Source organism: Cavia porcellus, unplaced genomic scaffold (genome assembly GCF_034190915.1).
Source record: "Cavia porcellus strain 051 isolate PalLab524CR breed Dunkin Hartley unplaced genomic scaffold, mCavPor4.1 scaffold_13, whole genome shotgun sequence".
Classification (NCBI taxonomy): Eukaryota; Metazoa; Chordata; class Mammalia; order Rodentia; family Caviidae; genus Cavia; species Cavia porcellus.
The window spans coordinates 38,816,861-38,839,363 of record NW_026947496.1 but is presented as its reverse complement, the minus strand read 5'-3'; the positions used below and the strand labels follow the sequence as shown (position 1 = coordinate 38,839,363).

The 22,503-nt window shown below is 44.8% G+C and overlaps 1 protein-coding gene across 4 annotated transcripts in view; it reads left to right on the top strand.

The window, feature by feature from the left end:
* The window catches only part of Dip2c (disco interacting protein 2 homolog C), a 419,016-nt gene extending 398,189 nt beyond the window's left edge, over positions 1–20,827 (top strand). For all 4 annotated transcript variants that reach the window (XM_063260126.1, XM_063260125.1, XM_063260124.1 and 1 more), the window contains 5 exons: positions 7,580–7,637; positions 9,395–9,469; positions 13,273–13,447; positions 14,569–14,692; positions 17,705–20,827. In XM_063260126.1, coding sequence (XP_063116196.1) covers positions 7,580–7,637; positions 9,395–9,469; positions 13,273–13,447; positions 14,569–14,692; positions 17,705–17,957 — 685 coding nt within the window. In that variant the 3' untranslated portion in view covers positions 17,958–20,827. The remainder of the gene's footprint in view (positions 1–7,579; positions 7,638–9,394; positions 9,470–13,272; positions 13,448–14,568; positions 14,693–17,704) is intronic.
* Positions 20,828–22,503: the final 1,676 nt, after the last annotated feature.

Sequence of the window (22,503 nt, the reverse complement as noted above, 5' to 3'; positions counted from 1 at the left end):
AAACATGCACTGAAATATTAGTAAAGGGGTCATGACATTTTCAGCTTACTCTGAAATAGAAAAAGTGTGTGTGTGTGTGTGTGTGTGTGTGTGTAAAATAGAACAAGAGAATGAATACAAGTGATAAAGCAAATGGAGCAAAATATGACTGATAGATGAGATTGAGTAACAGAAAATGTAGGTATTCTATGTACTATTTTCATTCTTACATGTTTTCTGTAAGTTTTTAACCTTACAGAAACTAACACCAGGGAGAAAACTCAGTAGTCCTCTACCACTCAGCTATATCTCCAGCTCTCTGTCTGTCTGTCTGTCTGTCTATCCATCCATCCATCCATCCATCCATTTACATAATTTCATTTGTTTAGGGACAGAGTCTTAATAAGTTCCTCAGGCTGGCCTTGAACTTGTGATCTTCCTGGTTCATTGTCTAAGTATCTGGGATTATAATTGTATGACACCATTTCCAGGCAAATAAAAAATTTCTAAAAACATAGTATTGATATGTTTACAGATTTCTCAAGTGTATTTTCACTCAAAAATTGGACCATGTTAGTTAGGATCTCATGGATAGTAACAAAAACCATTAGAACTATTGTGTAGCCAAGGATCGATGGAGGAGAAAGGCGTCTGGTGGAACCTAGGGCAGGAATATGCCAGAGCTAGGAAGAACCCACACTGAAAACCCCACGGCTGTTGACATCACCCCTGCTTAGCTCTGCACATTGACTGACTCGCTCTCCTTGCCTTTATTTCACTTTGGAGAACCCTTGTCCATTAGAAGGCCCATTCACCCAGGGATGCTGAGTTTGGCTTTTGAGCTTCTTAATCTTGAGATGGAACTTCTCCCTCAGTGAGGGTCATAGTCTCTCAACTCAGAGTCAAGGAGGAGACACCCTTCTCTAGGATGGGATGAACACTGTGAGGTCTTCCAAGAGGACAGGGTAAAGAGACACAAGTAAGAAAGACCTCAGCCAGCTAGCCTAGGTCAAAACCAAAAGCACTAGTTACAGGAGGTCTACCCAGGAATCATTCCAAATGAAAGTGACACATCCCAGCAGGACATGGATGGGACAGGCTTCTGGCATGAAAGTCCAACCTCAGGCACCAGCCACCCTGTGCAGAGCCAGAAACAGAAGAGTTCACCTCAGACAAGTGAAGGAGCCAAATGGAGGATCAGGACGCATGCTGTGCACCTTTTCACTTGCAAACTTGCAATCATATTTTTCCCCAGCCCCCTGCTTTCTCCTTTCCCCAAGTCCAGATTTTTTTTGCCAGTCTGTGGAAAAAATTAGTACACTTTATTTTTTAGGAGTGCTTCAGATTTAAGGAGCATTGAGCAGGCTATAGAGTTCCCATGTCCTCCTGAAGTGAGTGCAGTGTTACATACAGCACATACCTGACATTAGTTATAATCAGTGAGCTAAATCAAGATGACAGTAACACATCTGTCCTGTCTCCAGTTTTGCCCTAATGTCCTTTTTCTACCCCAGAGCTCCACCAGAGTAGATTTTGTTGATTATTAGTAGTTTGGAATGTGTGATATATGGTAAATTCATGTACTGATTTTTTTTCCTTGTGATTTTAGTGACCCAATCTTACATGCTTCACTGGTTGCAAAGAAAATGGCCAAATTTTGCAACCAGAGCTTTGACCATAAAACTTGCCTAATTGTCTGGGCATGGTGCACACCCTTATTACTCCAGCACTCTGGGAGGCTGAGGGAAGAGGATCATGAGCATGAGCCCAGCATGAGCCCAACTTCTCATGAAAAAAGAACTGGGGAGATAGTATGAAGACCCTGGGCTCAATCCCTATCACAATCAGTCTGTCAATCAGCAGAAAAACATTTGACTGAATCTTTTCCTCCTATGTTTACCTTAGGTGCCAGAAAGTTTAGAATTCAATCACTGTTCCTGTATTAATTAAATAAAGGTGTTTAATATTTAATTTCCTCTTTATCTTATAGAATTTTTAAGACCTTATTACTCAGATGGTCTTGTTCTGTTGGGTATTTTAGCAGCTCTACATTATTTTTGGAAGAGAACATGTTTTAAAATTTTAGTTAAAAGTTTGTTGGTTTCTCAATAGTATGTGCTTAAATACAGGAGGATGAACTGGCTACAAACAGAGGGTGTCTCAGATTTGTGTGACTGGGCGGCTTTGTGCCCTGCTGCCCTTCCCCTGTGCAGTACCACATCTGCAGCTGGCCTAGTCAAGGTTGGAAATGTGGCATTCATTTATCCTCCAGTTCACAAGTGACTGTTAGGGATGGGCATTGCTGGCAGTGGCATGGGCTAGGGAGGGGGACATGTTCCCTTTGTCCTCCTTGACCATCTGCATCAGTGCTCCCTGCACCTCATCTGAACTACGCCATGTCCAGTGGCTCCTGCACGGGTAATTTTGAGGAGACTATGTCTGGCAGGGGCAGTTATTCCGTGCCAGCACTCCATCCTCTCCCATGCAGATGGTGTGGTTGTGCTCCTCAGTGGTTATTGAGAAGTGTTCAGAGTCAGTGTTGGGATCGATGCTCTGCTAACTGTGTAAGCAAGGGCCAGGGTCCTGGGAGAGGGCTGGGACACATGGCTCTCTACATAGACTCACACATGGCTCCTTGCCTCGTGGTGAAAATCTCAGGCAGAGGAAGAAGGCTTGCCTCTATGGCTTCTCATAGTGGGATGGGGCTGGGGAGGGAGAGCCAGTTGGCAGTGGTTGTGCTCAGGCTAATGATGGGAGAGCTCAGCATGTGAGCAGCATCTTCCCATCTTCCTGTGCAGCTGTGTGACTGGAGATGAAAGGGGCACAGAAAGGCCTCCTGGGTGAACCATGCATCCCCTCACCCCATTCTGTGGGCCTCCAGACTTCCAAGGCCTCATTTCCTACAGAGCGCTCCACATGTGGATTTCAGAGCACTTCCAAGGAGGAGAGAGACTACAGAATTTACAGCAGATCTCCTCATCACAACCCCGTCTTTCCTTTCTTAGTGGAAGTCTAAACTTCAGATCCAGTTAACAACTTCAGATGTAAAAAACCCCTCCACACACTCCAGGTACAGGGTTGATATTCGAGTTGATAGCAGGGACAGGGCAGAGACTATATTTAGACACTTAGGTGGTAGAGTTGAGTTGATTTGCACAGTATGCAGACTCAGCTGATGCCTGACAACAGCAGATCTCAGCCAGGGACACCCAAGCTCATGCAGGGGCCAGTGCGGGCAGCAAGAAGAGAAGCAGTAGATTCCAGCTTCAGTGCCAGCAGGTTTTGTCAGCTCCTGGACTGTTTAAAACAGACCCAGTAGAGAAGCAAGTGCTTTACCACAAAAAGCTATCTGTTAAATGACTACCTCAGCTTAGTCACTCTTTGAAGATAGAATGGCTTGTGCTTTACTCCATCCTGCTCAGAAATGTAGGTCAGGGGCAGCCCAATCAGCAAGCCAGTGGTATTTGCAGTCTGTTCTTCTCCCTTCCACAAAGATCCTCACCCAAGCAGTGCAGCCCTCACTCGTCAGGTGGATGGCTGGTTCTAACTGAGCAGGGCTAATGACCGCCACTCCGGTGCCGTAGGCGCTGCTCTGTGTGGGTGTGTCATATTTGGGTTCGCTCTGTGCAGCTGCCTGCCTGGGGTAGGTTCCCCAGTTTGTAAAAGTCAGCTCTGAGTACAGGTTGTTCCTGAGTCTTCACTCAGGGCTCTCACTGTCACCGTGTCACACTGTCAGCCATCAGGACTCACATTGTCACCCTACAGAATATATTCCCTTGTGGGAAAAAAAAAAGAATTCATACCACCTTGTTTTCATTTCTTTCTGTAAGTTCTTCACACATTGAGATCAGCCCTTTGATTTATGTGCTGCATCCCAATTCAATTAGGAGCCACATCTTTTGCCATTTATAAGAGCTAATGTGTTGCTCTTTTTTAGCTTGTGAATATTTTTGTTTTCCATATAGACGAAGGAATTCTTTTTAAGACATTGGTATGTGTGCAACACATAATAATTACATACGTTCTTTTTAGGGACTTGGTATATATCTATATCTGTATATATATTTGTCTTGTATTGTATATACCTCATGTATATCTGCTTATCATATTTCTGACATATCATGAACATCTGATGTAATCATACCTTGATCATTTTCAATCTCCTTTACCCCATCCTCTTCACCCAAAAATCTGCCTCCCCATTTCTTAGCCATTTGTCCTTCATTTTATTCTTTAGTGGGTTTGTATCTTGGGCTTCTCATATAAGAGAATACAACCATGTTGTGCTTAACCTTCTGTATCTGATGAAGGAATTCTTATGTGGCTTTTGTTAATAGGATCTTAGCCTTTTCATTTAGAACCAACACTAAGTGATATTAGCACCGTGCACCTGCTTTGATCAGAAAGACTCATGCCTTTTTTTGTACTGACCAGAGCAGGGAAAAAATTTAGCAAGATATCTTTGATATTTTTCACCTTTCAGACAAGATTCTCAGCAGAATGTTCATCTCTTCCTTTTCTAAGGCTGAGGGTAAATAAATTCCAGGAGAGAAGATGAAATCTGAAGGCACCAGAGCAAAGAAGACCATCAGAGCAGGACCCTGGGCAGCTGTCTCAGTTACTTTTCTCATTCCTGAGACAAAATACCCAGTACCCAGCATTATAGGAGGAATGGTTTATCGTAGCTCACAATTCACAGAGGTTTCAGTTCCTGTTGACCAGCTCTAAGGCAGGGTGGCAGACAGAGGGGCATCCCAGAGGAGAAAACAGTTCATAGAAGGCGGTGAGCCAGCAACAAGCCTTCTTTCTGTCCCTTGTATTCCTTACCCAGGGTGGGGCACCCTTAATTCCAGTATCGCACGCTTAATCCTCGCCTCACAGCCCTGGATAGAGCCCACCTGGGATTGCATGAGACTTTGGGGTGGAACAGCTCGATACAAGCCATTACAGCCATCCAGGATATAGATGACAGAGAGAGCATGGCTGTGTCTTATTTTCTTTCCTGTCCTTGTAGAGATACTCGCATAGGCTGCGAAAGGTCTGGCATTCTGGACACTGACTTACAGAATCCTAGAGTATTTGCCAGTCGTGCTCTTACGTCAAACACATTTTCCTCGCAAATGGGACCAGACACTTTGTATGAAGTTATCCCAGGAATGATGCAGCTGTCAGAGTTCCTAGTGCTCCTGACCTGAGGTGTGGTGGGGAATTAAAATAGAGTTGATCATAGAGAAAATGATGGGTGTTTCCAAAAAGGCCCACACTTTAGGCTAAGACTTGCTCTGTGGCCTCATCATGTGGCCTTTATAAGACTGCTAAATCAGCTGCTCACTGCTGGGCAGCAGTAGCCACAGACGTTGAGGCAAGGTGTTGTGCCCTTTCTCTCATTCCGTGTCCCCTTCTTCTCCTGATGCTGCCCTGCTCACCCTTGCCCACTTCTAATTTCCCACCAGGTCTAGCCTGGATTCTTGATAGCTTTTTCCATCTGTGGCAAACAATAGGATCTTCATTCCATAGTTGGCCAATGACCCACAGTCCCCAGCCTCTCGCACTTTATATAATTGCTTGAACTAGGGTGACGGCAGTGGCCTCTTGGTGTGCAGATTAGAGTCACCTTTGTTTTGGTAGCACAGGTATCACTTGCTAATGTCACATCTGCCCACAAGTACCTGCTTCTGAAGTATGCTGCTACCTGATAAACTTTCTTACGGGGAGAGTGCTGGTGTTTCACCATAGTTTCTGAGTAGTGTTCTCATAGTAGGTTTTAATAGTAATATACCCTAAACTAGCATAAAGTCACCTTGGTCCCAAAGACCTTTAATGTCTCATAATTATATACTAATATAGCTAGGTGTGTGTGTGTGTGTGTGTGTGTTGGATGGGTTGGGGATTGAATGTGGGCCTTGCGCTGAGTTATATCAGTGCAACATTTCATTATTTTTTAATTTTGAGGCAGGTCCTGCTAAGTCACTAAGTTACCTAAGCTCGGCTGGAACTTACAGTCCTCCTGCCTCTGCCTTCCAGAGTGCTAGGAGTACAGACTAGTACCCCCATGGCTGGCTTAGTAATTATTTTTAAAGATTAACATTTTGAAGTCTATTTGCATATTTTAAAAGTTTAAATATTGTGTAAGATCTTTGGTAGCTCTCAACTGCTAACTGCATCAAGGATTTCCTTAAGAAAAGTACCAAAATTTTGGTAGCTCTTGTTTGATCTGGAATGGTAATGGAAACTTCTTCCAGCTCATCATGAGCTGATGAAGCAGCCCAGGCACTTCTCTCTAGTGTTTCCCCAAGGCTGTCTACTAAAGGTGAAGTGCTGCCCTTCCCCATTCTGGTCCCCATTGCTGAAGATTTGCCTGTCACAGGCCAGGTAGGAGCTAGGCATCCCATTGCTTAGTGGCCAGAGGGAAATGGTGCCCTGGCCCAGAAAGAGCAGCCAGTGGTGCCAGTTGCCCAGCTCCTGTGACTCCTCCATGCTGTGGTAGCCCCACGTCTACCTGGCACATGCATCTGTGCCAGTACTGGATTGTATCCCATTCTGCACCTCACCTCTGCGGCACCAGAAGCTCAGCTTCACAGGTGCATCTACCTGCCCAGGAGTGCCTGCCCTGGACTGGGAGCTGCTCCACCTGTCTGGACTAGCGGCTCAGGGCTCTGTGCCCCTCAGTATTCTTTCTTGGCTAGTCACCACCTGTCATCTGCAGTCAGTTATGCTGGGTGCAAAGGAAAGGGTCCTTCCTGCATGTCTGATCTCACTGTGGAAGAGATGCTAAAGCTGGAGACATTGGGTAAAGCTCACTTGTGATCTGACTCTGCCTTAGCCTCAGACTGCCTGCTCTCAGCCCTGTCCACAGGTCCAGGGAGTATCCATCTGACGTTCTCTAGTCTTCACGCATCGGAGCATTTTTCTTTTTCCTCTACTTTGATTACATAAGCATTGCCCCTTAGATAAATGGCATCACTGTCCTCTAATATGGTGGAATAGTAAAACCGAGAGCAGAGACCATGAAACGTTAAGAGCAAGATACCCACAAGGGACCACAAGCCGTCTCTGGATGTGATGAGCAGTGGTGTCCTCAGCAGTTCTTAAGACTAAATTGTTACATATTTTAAAGCTAAAAACAGTCTGTTTTCTGCAAGAATGCTATGCTGTGTTCACTTGACTGGAGGAATGCTTAGTTTGTAGCACACCTCACACTCAGGGCTTGGCCTTGTATAGCCCCAGACTTCACTCTCAAGGGCGATCGGTGATCGGCAGCTCTTTCAAGAATGCTGTTTAGTTCTCCTCCTCTTCTGCAAATGTCAATTTGAAATTTGGTTACTTAAATGCGTCTTTCTAGTTATTTTGTAGATTTGGCATGTGTGACTTAGTTTTCCTTCTCTGAGGCCTTCAGTGATACACGCTGACCACTCCCTGCCACAGGCTGTTGATCCTGCTAAGGGATCACCCTTCCTGGAGTCCTGCCTTTGCCACTGAAAAATGCTCACAACTAACATTCCTCAGCTACCTGTCAGGCCGTGGACCATGTCCTGAGGATGGCAGAGGTGACAGTGGTAGAGAAAATGCACTCAGTGACATTGTCTGTTTCTGCTTGCAGAGTCCGGCTAGTAGAAAGAGGATCTCCTCATAGTCTGCCCTTGATGGAGTCAGGAAAAGTAAGTATTAAAGAAAGAAGCTGTGTTTCTGCATTAGTCAGAGTGTATGGGTACTGAAAAAATTAATGTTAAAATTGGGAAATAAAGCATCTACTACTATAAGAAGTCACCAGGAGCTCTGGTGCCTTTTGTTTCTACAAGGCCTCTGTTCAAAAGTTACTTCAAGGTTTAATATGGCTGTTTCAGTTCTAGACATCATTTTCATGCTCCATCCAGCAGAAGAGACAAGAAAGAGACAAAACTTGCAAATTGTAAGGAAGATTCCAAAGCTGTTTTATATTTAAATACTGCACATTTGGCCAGAATCTAGTCACATGATCACACCTAGCTAAAAGGAAGGTTATAAACCTGCATATCTGTGGACCTAGTTAAAAATTACTAAAGAATATCTGGGCCAGGGATTTAGTCCAGCGGTATGAGCGCCTGCCTGGCAAGTGCGAGGCTGTGAGTTTGATCCCTGGTACCAAAAAATTAAGAGTATCCCATACTATGGAAGTGGATAGGTGTGGACTGGTTATCAGGGCACAACTGCTTCTGCTTCTGCTTCTGCCACAGTGACGTTCCCATAGAACTACAGGGCAAAACTACACGAAATGAGGAGCTTCCTTTTTTCTCTTTTGGCCCCAGTTGTCAGATCCCCTCCCCACATGGTATAATTCTAGAAGCATCTTATGTTGCTCTGGACCTTTAAAGCTTGTGTCTGCATGAGTCCAAGCTAGGAGCCCTCACACAGTTGGGCAGGTGCTCCCCACCACCCTAACACAGTTGGGTAGTGTGGTCACACTCGGGTGCAGCCTCCCCGCTGCCCACAGTGGTGTGCCAGCCCCGAGGGCCATTTGGCGCTCTCACACCTGTGCACTGTGAAAGTAGCTGGGCTGCAGCAGGCTGTATGAGCGGTTTCCGGAGTAGACTTCTGACTCCTACGATGCGTGCTGTCAGTGAAATTTGGACCATTGCTAAGTGTCCGTAGGGGAGAGGCTTGGTGTTGACATCCATTCTAGGGAAAGATGTTTACCTACAAGACAAAACTCCCCAAGGGCACAAAAAATGGAGAAAAGCTGGCTGTCAGTCCACACATCCTAATCAGAAGCTGGCAGATTGTGCTGGGTCTGAAAACAAAACCTTCTATTCTGACTACCACAGAAGCAGCTGGAAAACTGAGTCATTTTACCAGAATCGATGAGTGACCTTTAGTCCCCAGTCACTACACAATTCAGCCTTTATTCTGCCTCTGTGAATTCAGGGATGACTGTACCCATTGCCCTTCATTCATGCCTGTGCACCATCATATCATGGAAATATATTTATGGAAGTAACCAAAAATTCTTATTTTATGTTAAATGTTACCTCATTTATCATGTTTTCATTCAGAATTCATTTTTAATGATTTTCACTTTATTAAGATAATGATTGACAATCAGAATTTGTTCTTTTAAGGTTACTTTAATACAAGATCTATCACTGTAGTGTAATTAGAGCGAAATGTAATTTTACAGTGGCATACGCTCTGTGTGTATGTGTGTGTGTGTATGTGTATGTGTGTGTGTGTTGCTAGGGATGTAACCTGGGCCTCATTCACTCTAGACAAGAGCTCTACCTCCAAGCCACACTCCAGCCCTTGATTTAATCCTTTTGATTTAATGCCATTGTACTTCTGAGTGACGTTTTGCAAGGTTTCTAGCAAGATTGTAGCTGGTTTGTGTGTGATACATTCCTGTCTTTCTACCCATTATCAAGTTGTCTCCTCTCCCAAACAGATACTTCCTGGGGTTCGGATCATCATTGCTAATCCTGAAACAAAAGGACCACTGGGGGACTCGCACCTGGGAGAGGTGAGTCCTCGTGTCCAGTATAGGAGGTCTCTGTCCAGAGCAAACCTGTCTTCCTGTCCCTTGTCCCTTATCCCCTGCTCCCTGACACAGGCTGTGGGATGCAGTGCTGTTCCCGAGTCTTGATGGGCTGGGAAGTAGCTCAAGATAAGCTCTGTTACCTAAATGAGTCCATGAAAGTTCATAATTTCAAAACGGGATGTTGTTCAAGGGATTCTTTTCAAAGAACTGTCAACTGTGCATCCTTATCTTTCAGCCCTTGTGTTTTTCTTCTATTTGCCTGCCCTCGTTACTAAAAATCATCAGAGAAGTATCAGATTTACAAAAGGAGCAGTGCCACAACCTATAGGTGTGGCAGCAGTAGGTAGAGGCTAACAAAATAGGCAAATTGCCGGTATATGTACTTGTTTCCAACCAGGAAGTAAGCAGTAGGAATCTGCACCGTTGTTCTAATATGTTCCTAGCTGGTCGGGCTTTACTCCCTGCACTTCTCCCCACACCCTGTGACTGGCGTGGCTGGAGAAAAACGCCTTACTACACTGTCTGGCCTCCTGTCTCGAATTCTTGACCACTGATCTCACATAGGCCATGGTGCTGCCAGGCACACTGCCATGTCCCTGCATGATGACGCCAAGGACCTCCCACCTCATCTGTCACTCACCTTCGTTCTCTCTGATGTTGAACCTGCTTCCCCCCCAGAGGAAGGAGGGGGTCTCGGAACAGCCCAGTGTGAACACCACCTCATAAGGCATCAGCACATTTCCTTCCTTTCCCTCCCACTGCCCTCCTGAGGTGGTACTCAGTGGAAGACCCCAATACCCAGCTAAGGGGTCTGCTGAAATCGCCCCTGCCCTCCTCCTCACTCCCCTGTGTCCTGGCACCAGGAAAGTAGCAGCACGCTCAGGAACCCGTCTCCATGCAGCACATGGATCAGCCCACAACTCACGAATGAGTCCTCACTTTCTGTGTCCCTTTTCGTCTTGTGCTACCTTTGGGGCCTTCAGCCCTGTATGAGTCAGCTTTCCAGTCACTGAGCCACGTTACTGACACCTACAGCTTATAGGAAGACAGGGTTATTTGGCTCCTAGTTTCAAAGGATTCAATCCACACTTGGAATAGCATGGTGGAAGGGGACAGCGGGAGAAAGAGGCTTAGATTATGATGGGGTGGTGGGGGGTGATCAGAGGGGAAAGGGTGAAGACCAGAAATAGAACTCCAGTCACATGTCCGTGACCACCCAAACACACCCCGAGGTACACTCTGTCAGTCACTACTAGGTGTGTGTTCATCCAGTGAGTGGCAGACACACTAGGATTGACATCCATGCTCCAGTCTTAGTCATGTACAGAAAGCAGAACTGAACTGACAAAGTTGTATGCAGTGCTTATTTACCGTACATGCCTAAAAATGAAAATGGAAGCCAGAGCCTGCTTTCTTTTTTTTTTTTTTTTTTTTTTTTTTTTATTTTATTTTATTTATTTATTTATTTTGTCTTTTTCGTTTTTATCGGTACCAGGGATCGAACTCAGGACTTCCTGCTTGCAAGGCAGGCGCTTTTGCCGCTGAGCTAAATCCCCAGCCCCTGCTTTTTAGGGGTTCCTGAAAAGGGTTTCCAGGGTGCTGTCTTCCTGGCTGGTGGCCTCTATGTTGGGTCAAGCTAGGGCTGAGGTTAGGAGGTGACCAGAGCCAGTCAGATCTGTAAGTTGATTTTCTGAGAATGCATCTCTTTCCTTGGTGATTGAGGTACAATTGACATAGTAAGATACGGTGTGCAGTGTATACAGTGTGGTATTTGTGACGCTTCAGTGTATGTAAGTGTTATAAAATGATTGCCACAGGCGAGTTAGCTAACGTACCCACCACTTCATAAATTTCCTCTTCATTTTTTTTTGCATGTGTTCAGAACATTTAAGCTCTTCCCTCATACCCAGTTTCAAGTAAACCATCATGGTCATCATGCATGCACTGGATCCTTAGAAGTTACTCTTTTATAGCTGAAGGTTTGTACCTTCTGGTCAGCATCTCCCCCATTTCCCAACCTACCCCCAGGCCCTAGTAACTGTTGTTTTACTCTCTGTTTCTACGTGCTTAGCTTTTAAGATTACACTTAAAAGTGAGGTCAGGCTGGTCATGGTGACATTGTCTATAATACCAGCACTCTGGGAGGCTGTGGCAGCAAAATTTCAAAATCCATCCCAACCTGGGAAATTTAGCTCTTGGTTCACAAGACCTTGTCTCAATTAAAAATTTTAAAAGGCCTGAGGATATAGCTTAGTGTGAAAGCCCTAGGTTTAATGTGCAGTGTCACCAAAAAACAACAAAACAAAGAAAGCAAAATCATGTAGCACTTGTCTGACATACTTCACATAATGTCCTACAAATTGTCCATGTTGATACATATGGCAAGATTTCCTCCTTTTTTTAAGGCTAAAAAGCATCCATTGGGTTTATTGGGAAATTTTTTGTTTGGAGGAATAGAGAAGACATAGCATTACCTTCATTTTGATGGTACACTTCGTTTGTCTGTTTCATTTTTCATTTTTTAGGTATTTACTAAATACCTGCTGTATGCTAGGCATCATATTGGGGACCAGGGGTACAGTGGTAAACAAGATGGCATATTTTACTTTAAGGAACATGGCCATTTTTCATTATAAATAAAATAACGAAACCAACTGTATTAGTCACTTTCTTGTTGCTAGGACAAAATGCTTAACACCCACAATTTAAAAGAGAGGTTTGCATCGGCTCACAGTTTCAGAAGAATCTGTCCATAGTTGACTGACTCCAAGGCAGAAATGGCATGACAGTAAGATGGAAGAACAGTAAGATGCTCAGTCTGTAGCATCCAGGAAGCAGAGAAGGAAGGGAGGAACCAGGGGCAAGAATACACTCCCCACAGTGACCCATTTCCAACCAGGCCCCATTTTCTGACAGTAGATTTAGCTACTGAAGTCATCAGTGGGTTGGCCAGTGCTCTGGTGAGCATTGCACTCCTGCAATCCACCCACGTTCTAAAAACTCCACTTCTCAACTATTGAGGCTTTTGAGGGACATTTTAGATCTAAACCACAACAGCACCTAACCCTAGAATTCCTTTGCAAGGAATACTGCACATTCTGAAAAACGGTGGTGCATGCGATCCTCTCATGTAGGCATGGCTGCATCTAGGGATGTGAGCATCTTTAGAATTTTATTAACTTCACTATTCAGACATTCCCCTGTTGTACATAGAAGATGTTACCTCTGTGAATCTGTCTTTCTTTGTTTAGTGATTTCAGCATTCCTGTTTCCTGTCTGTCAATGTTCCCAGCCTTTCCACCTTAAGTTTCACTTCTGTTGTGTTGTTTTTTTGTGATCTGTTTCTTAAAATGTGCTAACCAGGTAAAAGGGAAAAAAATCTTAAAGCTTTCTATCATTTCCCCCAATTATTCCTTAGAAACAGTTGTTACATTTGGAAAAGCACAAAAGAACTACTATGGTGTAACTGCTCATTGATGTGTCTGTGCTTAAGAACTGATTTTAAATTTTCAGTCAGTCTGTTTAGTACAGTTTTGGGTAGAAGGATGGCTGGGTTGCTGGTTCAGCCTTAACCTTGGTATAGTGCCTTTATTTCATGGAACTCTGTGGGCATCTGTGTGTCTCCCCGCAAGATCTGAGTGAGATTAATATCTTCTTGCTTGTTCAGCCTAAGGAAATGTTGGGTGTGCCTGGATGTAACCTGCTGAACTGTAAAGGAGTCCGAGCCTCTCCTCCCAGGAGTCTCCAGCCAGCCCATCCACAGTGACATTTTGCTCTGTTTGCAGATCTGGGTTCACAGTGCCCACAACGCCAGTGGATATTTTACCATTTATGGAGATGAATCCCTGCAGTCAGATCACTTCAACTCTCGGTTGAGTTTTGGAGACACACAGACCATCTGGGCACGGACAGGCTACCTGGGGTTCCTGCGGAGAACTGAGCTCACAGATGCAAACGGAGGTGAGTCCAGTGTACCAGCAGAGGCCAGGTTCCCCTGACCTTGAAAACAGTCTGAGGTTTGGGACAACTGGACTCAAAAGGACATGTGCACTCCTGTACCCAGTCTGGACTCAGCGGAGCTTAACAGGCAGGGAGAGAAAAGGCAGAAATCTCCCAGAGAACCAACAGTAGATTAAAAGCCACAGAGGAGCCATCACCAAGCACAGGCTGCATGTTTCCTATGATAAAGTGCCTAGAATTTCGGCCACTGATGTAGGACCATCCCCTGTCACCAGGCCCATCAGAAACTTAACTGGATCAGCCAGGGCAGAGGCAGGCATGCTCTCCTGGGACCACATTTGTACCTGTCTAGGATGAGGAAGCCCTGGAACCCCTCTTTCTACTCCTTCAGACCACAGGGCGTGGGCTGGTGTGGAATCATGGGTAGGCAGCTTTTCCTAGTTAATGACACTTACACAGAGAAGAGCACATGCAATTGTGATCAAGGCACACTGGGTGAGTGTGGCCATATCCTGTGTGCCTTGGACAGGTAAAACCTCTGCGGACTCCCTGGTGGGTGCTTGGGTATTAAGTACTAAATAGTGTAACTTGGTATCTTAGTCACAACTGACGCAGATGTAATCATGTAGGTGACATTGTGCTGAAACTGACCCAAGGAAAGAGTGACATCCCCCAGGTGGACAGACTTAGCAAGGGGAGAGGCTGACATTAGAGAGAGTGTGGTGGCTGTGCACAGCCTCTGAGCGACAGACTTTCCAGAGGCCAATCAGCTGTGGCTCCACACTAGCCAGATGAGAACCAGCCATCCCAAATTCTGGATCCTCTTTCTTTATTTCTCTGTCTCACTTAGCAGGCAAAGGCAGTTTTAATTACTAAGAAAGAAAAGAAAAGAAAGAAATTAGCCAGACATACTGGCACAGACCTGTAATCCCAGCTCTCTAAGAGGCACAGGTGACTTACTGAAACCCTGTCTCAAAACAGAAAATAAGATGGGGCTGGGGATATAACTTAGTTCAAAGGCCCTGAGTATAAGCCCCAGTACTACAAAAAAAAAAATTTTTTTTTTAAAAAGCAAATATGCAGTTTGGTTAGAAGCTGACATGTGATTTACCTCCCCACAGAGCGCCATGATGCCCTGTATGTGGTGGGGGCACTGGATGAAGCTATGGAGCTGAGGGGGATGAGGTATCACCCCATAGACATCGAGACCTCAGTCATCAGAGCCCATAAAAGCGTCACAGAATGGTAAGCAGGGGCAAATGCAGTTGGACATGTATTGAGGGGAGAGGAGAGGAGCCTTCTGGCCAGGCCTTGCCAAAGAGGCCTGCGGGACAAACTAGCCAGAGTGGAACCAAGCCAAGGATGAGCAGGGCCAACACGTGCTCCCTGGCAGGTGAGAGGCCCAGGTAAGGGCACAGGTTCTTGGCCTCCTCAGGTGGGCACGTGTCGTCTTCTCTGGCCTGTTTATTCTGCTGTGAGGCACTGAGCATATTAACAGCACTCCTAGGAAAACAGCAGCTGGCCCCCAGGAATGGGCTCCTCATTGTCCTCAATGTCAGAGCAGCCAAAGGTGAGAATATTGTCAACCAGTGCTAATAGGGTCACAGACCTGCTCAGTGTCTTTATGCTTTGTTCGGAAAAGTGACTCAGCGCCATGATTGTAGGTGAGTTTGTTCACTCACTTAGTGATAGGCAAGGAGGATGCTATATTCCTTGCTTGGCAAAGAATGTGATGAAACAAGTTTCCTTTCTAGCCAGAAAGGATCAGGATGCAGTGCAGCTGGACTGCGTTGTGCGCAGCACCACTGTGGATTGGACCTGAGGTCCATCCCTCGTGTCAACTGACTGGATCTGAGCAGTGAGCACCTGGCGCGGGATGCAGTGTGTCTGCCCATGAACTAGCCTGGGGCTGAGCCTCCAGGCACCTCCCAAACAAACTCAGATTGTCAGAGTGAGCCAGGGCTGGTAGTGCACACCTGAAATTCTAGCACTTAGAGGCCAAGGCAGGAGGATTACAAGTTCAAGGCCCGCCTGGGTGTATAGTAAGTTGAAGACCCTGTCTCAAAACAAAACTTATCAGTAACCACTTTACTAGCTACAGACAGAGAAAGAAAATGGAAACATTAGAAAGAAATCAGGCCAGAAATGGGCACAGGGCCTCATTTTCTACCTGTGTAGTTATAAATATTAGTTAGAGCCTTTTAGTTTTGTGTTTTTTGAAAATTGTTTTCATTGACTTTATCTTTTCCCTCAAGCAAGGCCACAGCTAAAGGATGAGCAGAAGGCCTCCCTGTACCCTTCTGGGTTTCTGGTCTGTGACTTTTATCATAAGCACCATCAATGGTCCCTGCTGTGTGGCCATAGGCCAGGGCGTCCCATTCACCTGTTCATATGGAGGCCGGGACAAAAGGAAGCAGGGAGTGCGTGCGTTTTATGCAGATGGATTTGAAATACATTAGAAACAATCAAAGCACAAACTGCCTGTCCTTCCTCCCTCACCCGTCCTGGCCTCTCCAGCCTTCTCCCACTTCTCTCTGCGCACCTCATTGGTGGCTTCACACCAGGAAGCTCCATGCCGTGGAATGGAACCATTTCCGTGTTACCAAATTCAAGTCCACTAACTCGTGCACTCCTCTCCAGTGGGTTTTCGGTGTTATAGCGGGGTAGCCCTTAGGAGGGCTGTGATGGAAGGTGGGTATCCTGCCTCTATCCCATGGCTTCCTGCCACACCGAGGGGTGGCAGCAGTGTGCTTGAGCTTGGCCTACTACATCATGTGTGGACAGCTGAGCTGACACCTGGTCCTCCAGGACCGGCCATCAAGTTCAAATGCCATAATAAAATTAGACCAAAGATGCCTGGAAGTTGTGTGTAAACTTTGATGCCACAAACTTACAATGTGGGCTCATGTGCAACATGATTTTAGTGTCACAGATGCCCTACTTGGAGGTTTTAACACCAACACATCATGGAAATAGTTCTCAGCAGATCATTCCATTTTGGGTGCAGCAATCAAGATGCAAAACTCAGGAGAGAACTTCTGAACACGCTCTACTTCTTCCCTTTTATTTGAATGTGTGTACGTGTACTGGCTGTAGTGATGAGAACACTAGTTCCTTGCTGGTTGACTTACTCTCATGCTTATAGAAAACAAGAGTTTCTTATTCTTCCCTGAACTGTGTGGGACCCACTAATCAGGCAGGAAAGAACAGATGCCCAAAGACTGTACCGTCCCTCACCAGGAGGCTCCTTCACCCAGGAACTTCCTTCGTGTGGGTTCCTTTCTCTATGCAGCAGCAGCATCCTGCGCGCACCCACACACAGACACACACACACACACGTCTGGAACCTCTGGAGCATTATCTTATTCACTATGTGGCCCTCACTGCCCAGAAACCTTCTGGCCAAGCAGATCTTTGTATATCATCATCTATGAATTTTAGGATCCTTACACGAGTTCTGAAAGCCAACTTTGCAAAGTGAATGTGGTTTAAAGTGTAAAGCATTGCGTTATGCTTTTACTACTGGGCAGACTAAATACTCTGAGGTCCTTCCTATAAAAAAAACAACTATGTCGGACAAAACAGTATGTGCCAAATAAAATGTGCCCCATTGGGCACAGAATTGGGACAGAATTGGGACCAGCCCAGGCACGTCCCTACTCTGGCAATTGCAGAGACATGAGCTCAAACACCCCAGAACTTGTTGAGGCTCTGTTGGCTTCACCCTCATCACACACTGACCAGATTCCATCCTAGGTCTGAGGACAGGGATGTAGATGATGTTAAGGGCACATTCTAAGAGGGCAAAGAAAAGAGCATCCTGTCACCACGTGTATACCCCTCAGCAATGGCTGGGAGCTGGAGACAGGCACAGGGTCACTCCGAGGGCAGATGATGGTGTCTTGCAGCCTAAAACAAGGTCAGCCCTCCAGGAGCAGCAAAGAGGCACAAGCGGAAGGTGACTCCTCTAAGGAGGTAGAAGCAGACGCATGCTATAGAAATGGAAATTGAAAAGATCCAGACACTCTCCAAAATCACTGTAGGAGAAGACCCATCCAAATTAGCTGCATTTTCGCCAAAAAGGCTGTGCCTGCACTGTTGCCTGAGCAACAGGGCCTGGGCCCCAGAGAGAGGACCCAGACTGTCTGGAGTACTCAAGCAGATCCAAACAGCCTGACAGAACATTTTCAAAAAGAAAACATAATCTTGAAATTAAAGACTTGCAAATAACGGTAGTATCCCATTTCTATCTTGCAGTGCTGTGTTCACCTGGACAAATTTGCTGGTGGTGGTGGTGGAGCTTGATGGGTCAGAGCAGGAAGCCTTGGACCTGGTTCCACTGGTGACCAACGTAGTCCTGGAGGAACACTACTTGATTGTAGGCGTTGTAGTCGTGGTGGACATCGGGGTCATTCCCATCAACTCTCGTGGGGAGAAACAGCGGATGCACCTCCGTGATGGGTTTTTGGCAGACCAGCTGGACCCCATCTATGTGGCCTACAACATGTAGTCTCATCTGTGGCTTCCAGGACTTCTCTAGGGATGTAAACATTTTTCTTAATGTCCACTGAACCATGCAGATGCAAGGGCCACAGTCGCCAGCACGGAGCCTGTTGTGGTGGGATGGAAGAGGGAGGAGGATGTCACACAGCAGTCACCCTGGCACGGAGATGAAATGTGAATTTACTGCTGGATTTTGCTCAGAAGGACTTCGGATTACTGCCTTCAGTTTGTTGGAAAAGCTCATTTCAAAAACTTTTCTTTCTTCCTTTTTTTTTTAATTATTGGATAAAAAGTGCTCTCTTCGTAAATGTGGTATTTTGTTAAGCTGAAATAGCAATTAAAAAATATTCTGCCCTCCAGATGGGTTCTTTTAAACAATTTATGTAGTGTGACAAAGAATTGTTTTCTCTGTTTTAATGTGTCATGAAATCTTAATGACATGGATCTGTTACTAATTTAAGCCATTGATAGATCTCACCCTTCTGGAACATTTATTGAGGTACGAGAAAATCTTCCGGATAGCACCGTCCCATTAGATTTTAGCAGCTTTCTTTGTCAGAAATGTGCTGAAGAGATAAAGGCCAATTTATGGCCTTTGAAGTTAGCATAGGACGAGAAGAAATTATAAATAAGGTGTATTTCGGCAATTATCTTGCAAATATCTTTGTACTAAACTAAAAAGATAAAAATAAGTTAACTTCCTCAATATGTAATTATGTACAAAATGTTTAATTTATTTTGATCTCTTTAGAAGTATAAAAGAGAAAAAACATTCAAGAATATTAAAGTCTTGTAATGTTTGCTAATATAAAAAAAGTGTTGTATTATCTTGCGTGGATAGTATCACAACAAATATATATATATGAAATATAAATTCACTAATGAAAAGGAGATTTTAAAGTTTAAATGCAGAACTTGTCACTTGCATGGTGCACCCTCCACCGAACTCACATACACGCTGCTGTTGCGAGCAATCACAGATTGCAGTAGCCCTGTCGGAGTTTCTTCTAGAACCAGAGGCCAGCAAGTGGGATTACTGCCATCTCGGAGATGGTAAAGGGATTTTAAGCTCAGTGTGCACTATTTTTTCTTTGCCGTGGGGATGACAGTGAACGTGCTAGTGCCAGCATGTGCCGACGACACGGAGGGGGCTGCAGGTTGGCAAAGAACACTTGTTTCCTTAGCTGCAAGAATTCTTTGTACCATGTTTTTCAGCCTTATAGTGTCACCTTTTTTTGGTCATTGGTATGAGAAGAAATACTATTCTGTGGCCGCGCCCCTCCCCTAGGTTGCATTCGGTGTCCCCCCACTCCCCACTGGGCTGCTGTGTGTGTGGACAGAAAGTCGAGACAGTTTTAAGGGAAAAGACTCACATAAGTGACGTCCCTCGTCTGAAGACCCAGCCAACTCTGAACCTCTGGTCTCTGGGATTTTCTAGCTCCACCCTAAACGAACCCGCCCCCTCCTGGAGTGGAGGGATCATAACAGAGCAAGAAATCCTCCCAGCTGCACCTGTGCCCTGATGGACAGGTCCCTGGTCTCTGTCTCTGTTGTCGCTGCTTATACTTTCTAAGTTGCAGAGTTCCTCTGTGCATTTCTAACTTGAATCAGCCTGTCTGTATCCAACTGAGGAGTGATGGGCAAATCAAGATGGATTTATTATTTTATAATCACCCCCCAATAGGATCCCGCAGTGGCTCTCAGTACTAGGTATGCATGACTAAGATTGTTGCTGGGCAAAATTTAGATTCTTTTTTATTATATTCTAGGCAGTGTCTTTGTCTGCCCTCATTATATGCAGCCAGCAGTAAGCCCTTTGCTAAAAGAGAGTTTTGTTTGACTTCTGAGATCCAAGGCTGATTAATTTTTTTTTTAAATTAAGTGGCACTTTAAAAAAAAAAAAACCTTCTGCATATATGGAGCATCTTTCCATCTCCACAAATCATTCTATTTTGAAAATATTGTTTGCTCATTGCTGTGTGTATTTCTCTATATGCTTCAGATACACATTCCGACAGTTTTTTGCTTCCTAAGGGGGAAAAATCTACCACATATAGGAAAAAAAGACATCTTATACATCTCATTTAAGGGGAAGTAAGCTTAATGTTTCAGATAGGCTATTGATTGTGAAACATAATAGCAATGTGCAGGAAAACATGTGAGGTCCAGCTGTCAGGAAGCAAGAAAAAATTAGATGTCATTTCAAACATTTTAACTTCCACCATATCAACTTCACATCCAAGGAGGGCGAACGCTGCGGGGCAGATGTGAAAGCAGTTAATAGCAAGTCTCCTCTGCATCCTGTCATCTCTGATGTTAGAGTTAGGTTCAGAAGAGTTGATGGGACTAGGACCGAAGTTTGTGCAAGTAAAAGGAGACATTTAAGTACCACCAGTTTCAGCAATAAAGAAGGATCGTTCTGTATTAGAAATTGTACTGTAGATAAATCATTCATGAGAATGTAAAAAAAAAAAATGTTTGTCTTGTGACCTTGTGCTTTTGAAGTCAGCCAAAACCATGTAATCGACTTGCACAAAAAGAGGGTACACAATGAACATGGAAACACAGACCTAATCAAACAGGAGCAGATTCCTCATGGTGCTTGTTTATTATATATATTTAATCCTGCTTGACACTTTACCCAAGGGAAATGGTCCCTTTTATCAGTTGAATGTTAGCAGCGTTATTTCAGAGTGTGGTGACTGGTTAGAGAAATTCATGTACTCAACCAATCACAGTTTCAAACAAAATTTTTATGTGCAAAGGACAGCAACCTTCTTGTATGTTCAACCACCAGTACGCTTTGTACATCTGTGATAACGCCTGTTTTATATTCAAATGAACAAATAAAAGCTTTTATTTTTGTTGCTCTGAAAATAGCAGTTTTCTTAATTGGACCCCTGAAAAATGTCTGAGACAGACAGCTTCCACCCCAGGAATGAGGTAACTCCTGCAGGGAAATGTATCCAACTCTGTTTACATAATTTGTTGCATAACTTAGTACAGATAATCATACTTTGAACGATGTTTAAATTTTGATGTGGACATTTATTGCTAAAAATAATTCCTATGGCAACAAATGTTTGTGAAATGTTTTTTTAATTCTTTTAAATATATCTCAATATATTTGTTCACATTTTGCTGCAAGTGTACAGATTATTGATAACTTTTTGGGATATATGGTAAGCAGGAGTCCTGGGTAGAAATACCTTCTATCAGCTGACTTGTAGGAACCCCTTGCATGTTGGTAAAAGCTAGTAGTAGGCAATTTAACCATCCCAAATTATCTATATTTGTGTGAGAGCCTAAACTTTATCTTTTGCCCAAGATCTCAGAAGTTTACCACTTTGTTTTTTTGAAAGCAGTGACTTGCTAACTGACCTTCAGCTTAGTAAATGTGGACACACTTGAAAATCAGAACTTGTGACTTGACACACATCACCAAGAATAGTCTGAGTCCTTCTTTGCTCGCAATAGAACTTTCCCTGCCCCTCCAAGCAGGTGGCCAGTTTAAGGCCTGCCTGTTTGCCTGGAGTTTAACCGAATATTGTAAGGAGGTGACATTTCTCAGCACTAACAGTGACTGGTCAGACAAAAGAAGGGTTACCAAGAGCATCTCTCCTGCAAAGTTGTCTTTGAGACTCTGCATGTGTGCGCGCACGTACATCCAAGTACCTGTGTACAAGTGTAGCACCCCCTAGTGTGCTGTCCTGTTCTACCACCTCCATGGTCTCTAACACAAGGCTGTGTTCTGCAGATATGCTCGGAACAGTTTGGTTGACTTGTCAGTCATCACTCTGTCCTCGGAATCCCCTGTGACATTTAGTGTGCTGACAGTGGGAAGGTCTGTCCCCCTACAAAAAAGCAGTAACACTGTCTACAAATCCTCTGAGCCAAAGAAAGCATTTCCTAGCTGCCACATTGCTGTGACTATGCTCTCACTGGCCATGACTGTACGTAGCAATCACAATTCCTGATCCCTATCGGCACACTAAGCCTTTTGCTTTCCTAGTCCTGGACATTGAACCTAGAGCCTTCACATTGAGCTACAGCCCCAGCCCTCTTTACTTTGTATTTTGAGACAGTGTATCAGTGCTTACTAAATGAACAGATTTACTGCAAGATACACAACTATGTAAGGATTTACAAGATTGGCTTACAGTGGCCACCCACAGGGTTAGATGGAGAAGCGTGCAGAAGGATCCAGTCGAAGGCCTGGAGCTCACTGTAGTGGCCCATGCGAGCCTGAATCTATTTCCGAGGCCAAAGGTCTGCAGTGGAAGACTGAGGAGAAATCTGCGCTGGAAACCAGGAGGAGACATCAAGGAGAGGGTGAAGATTTGGCCTTCCTTTCCCTTTCATACCGTTTAGATGGCCAGCCCTTTGATCACCCTCACTTATATCCAGTAAATCCCTTCAGCCTCTCCCAGAACTGTGCTGATCCAATTTAATTGAGTGTTTCTTTCTCCAATTGACGCAATCAGTTAACTGTCACAGACAGGATCTCACTAAATTGCCCTAGCTGGGCTCAGACTCAGGATCTTCTTGCCTCT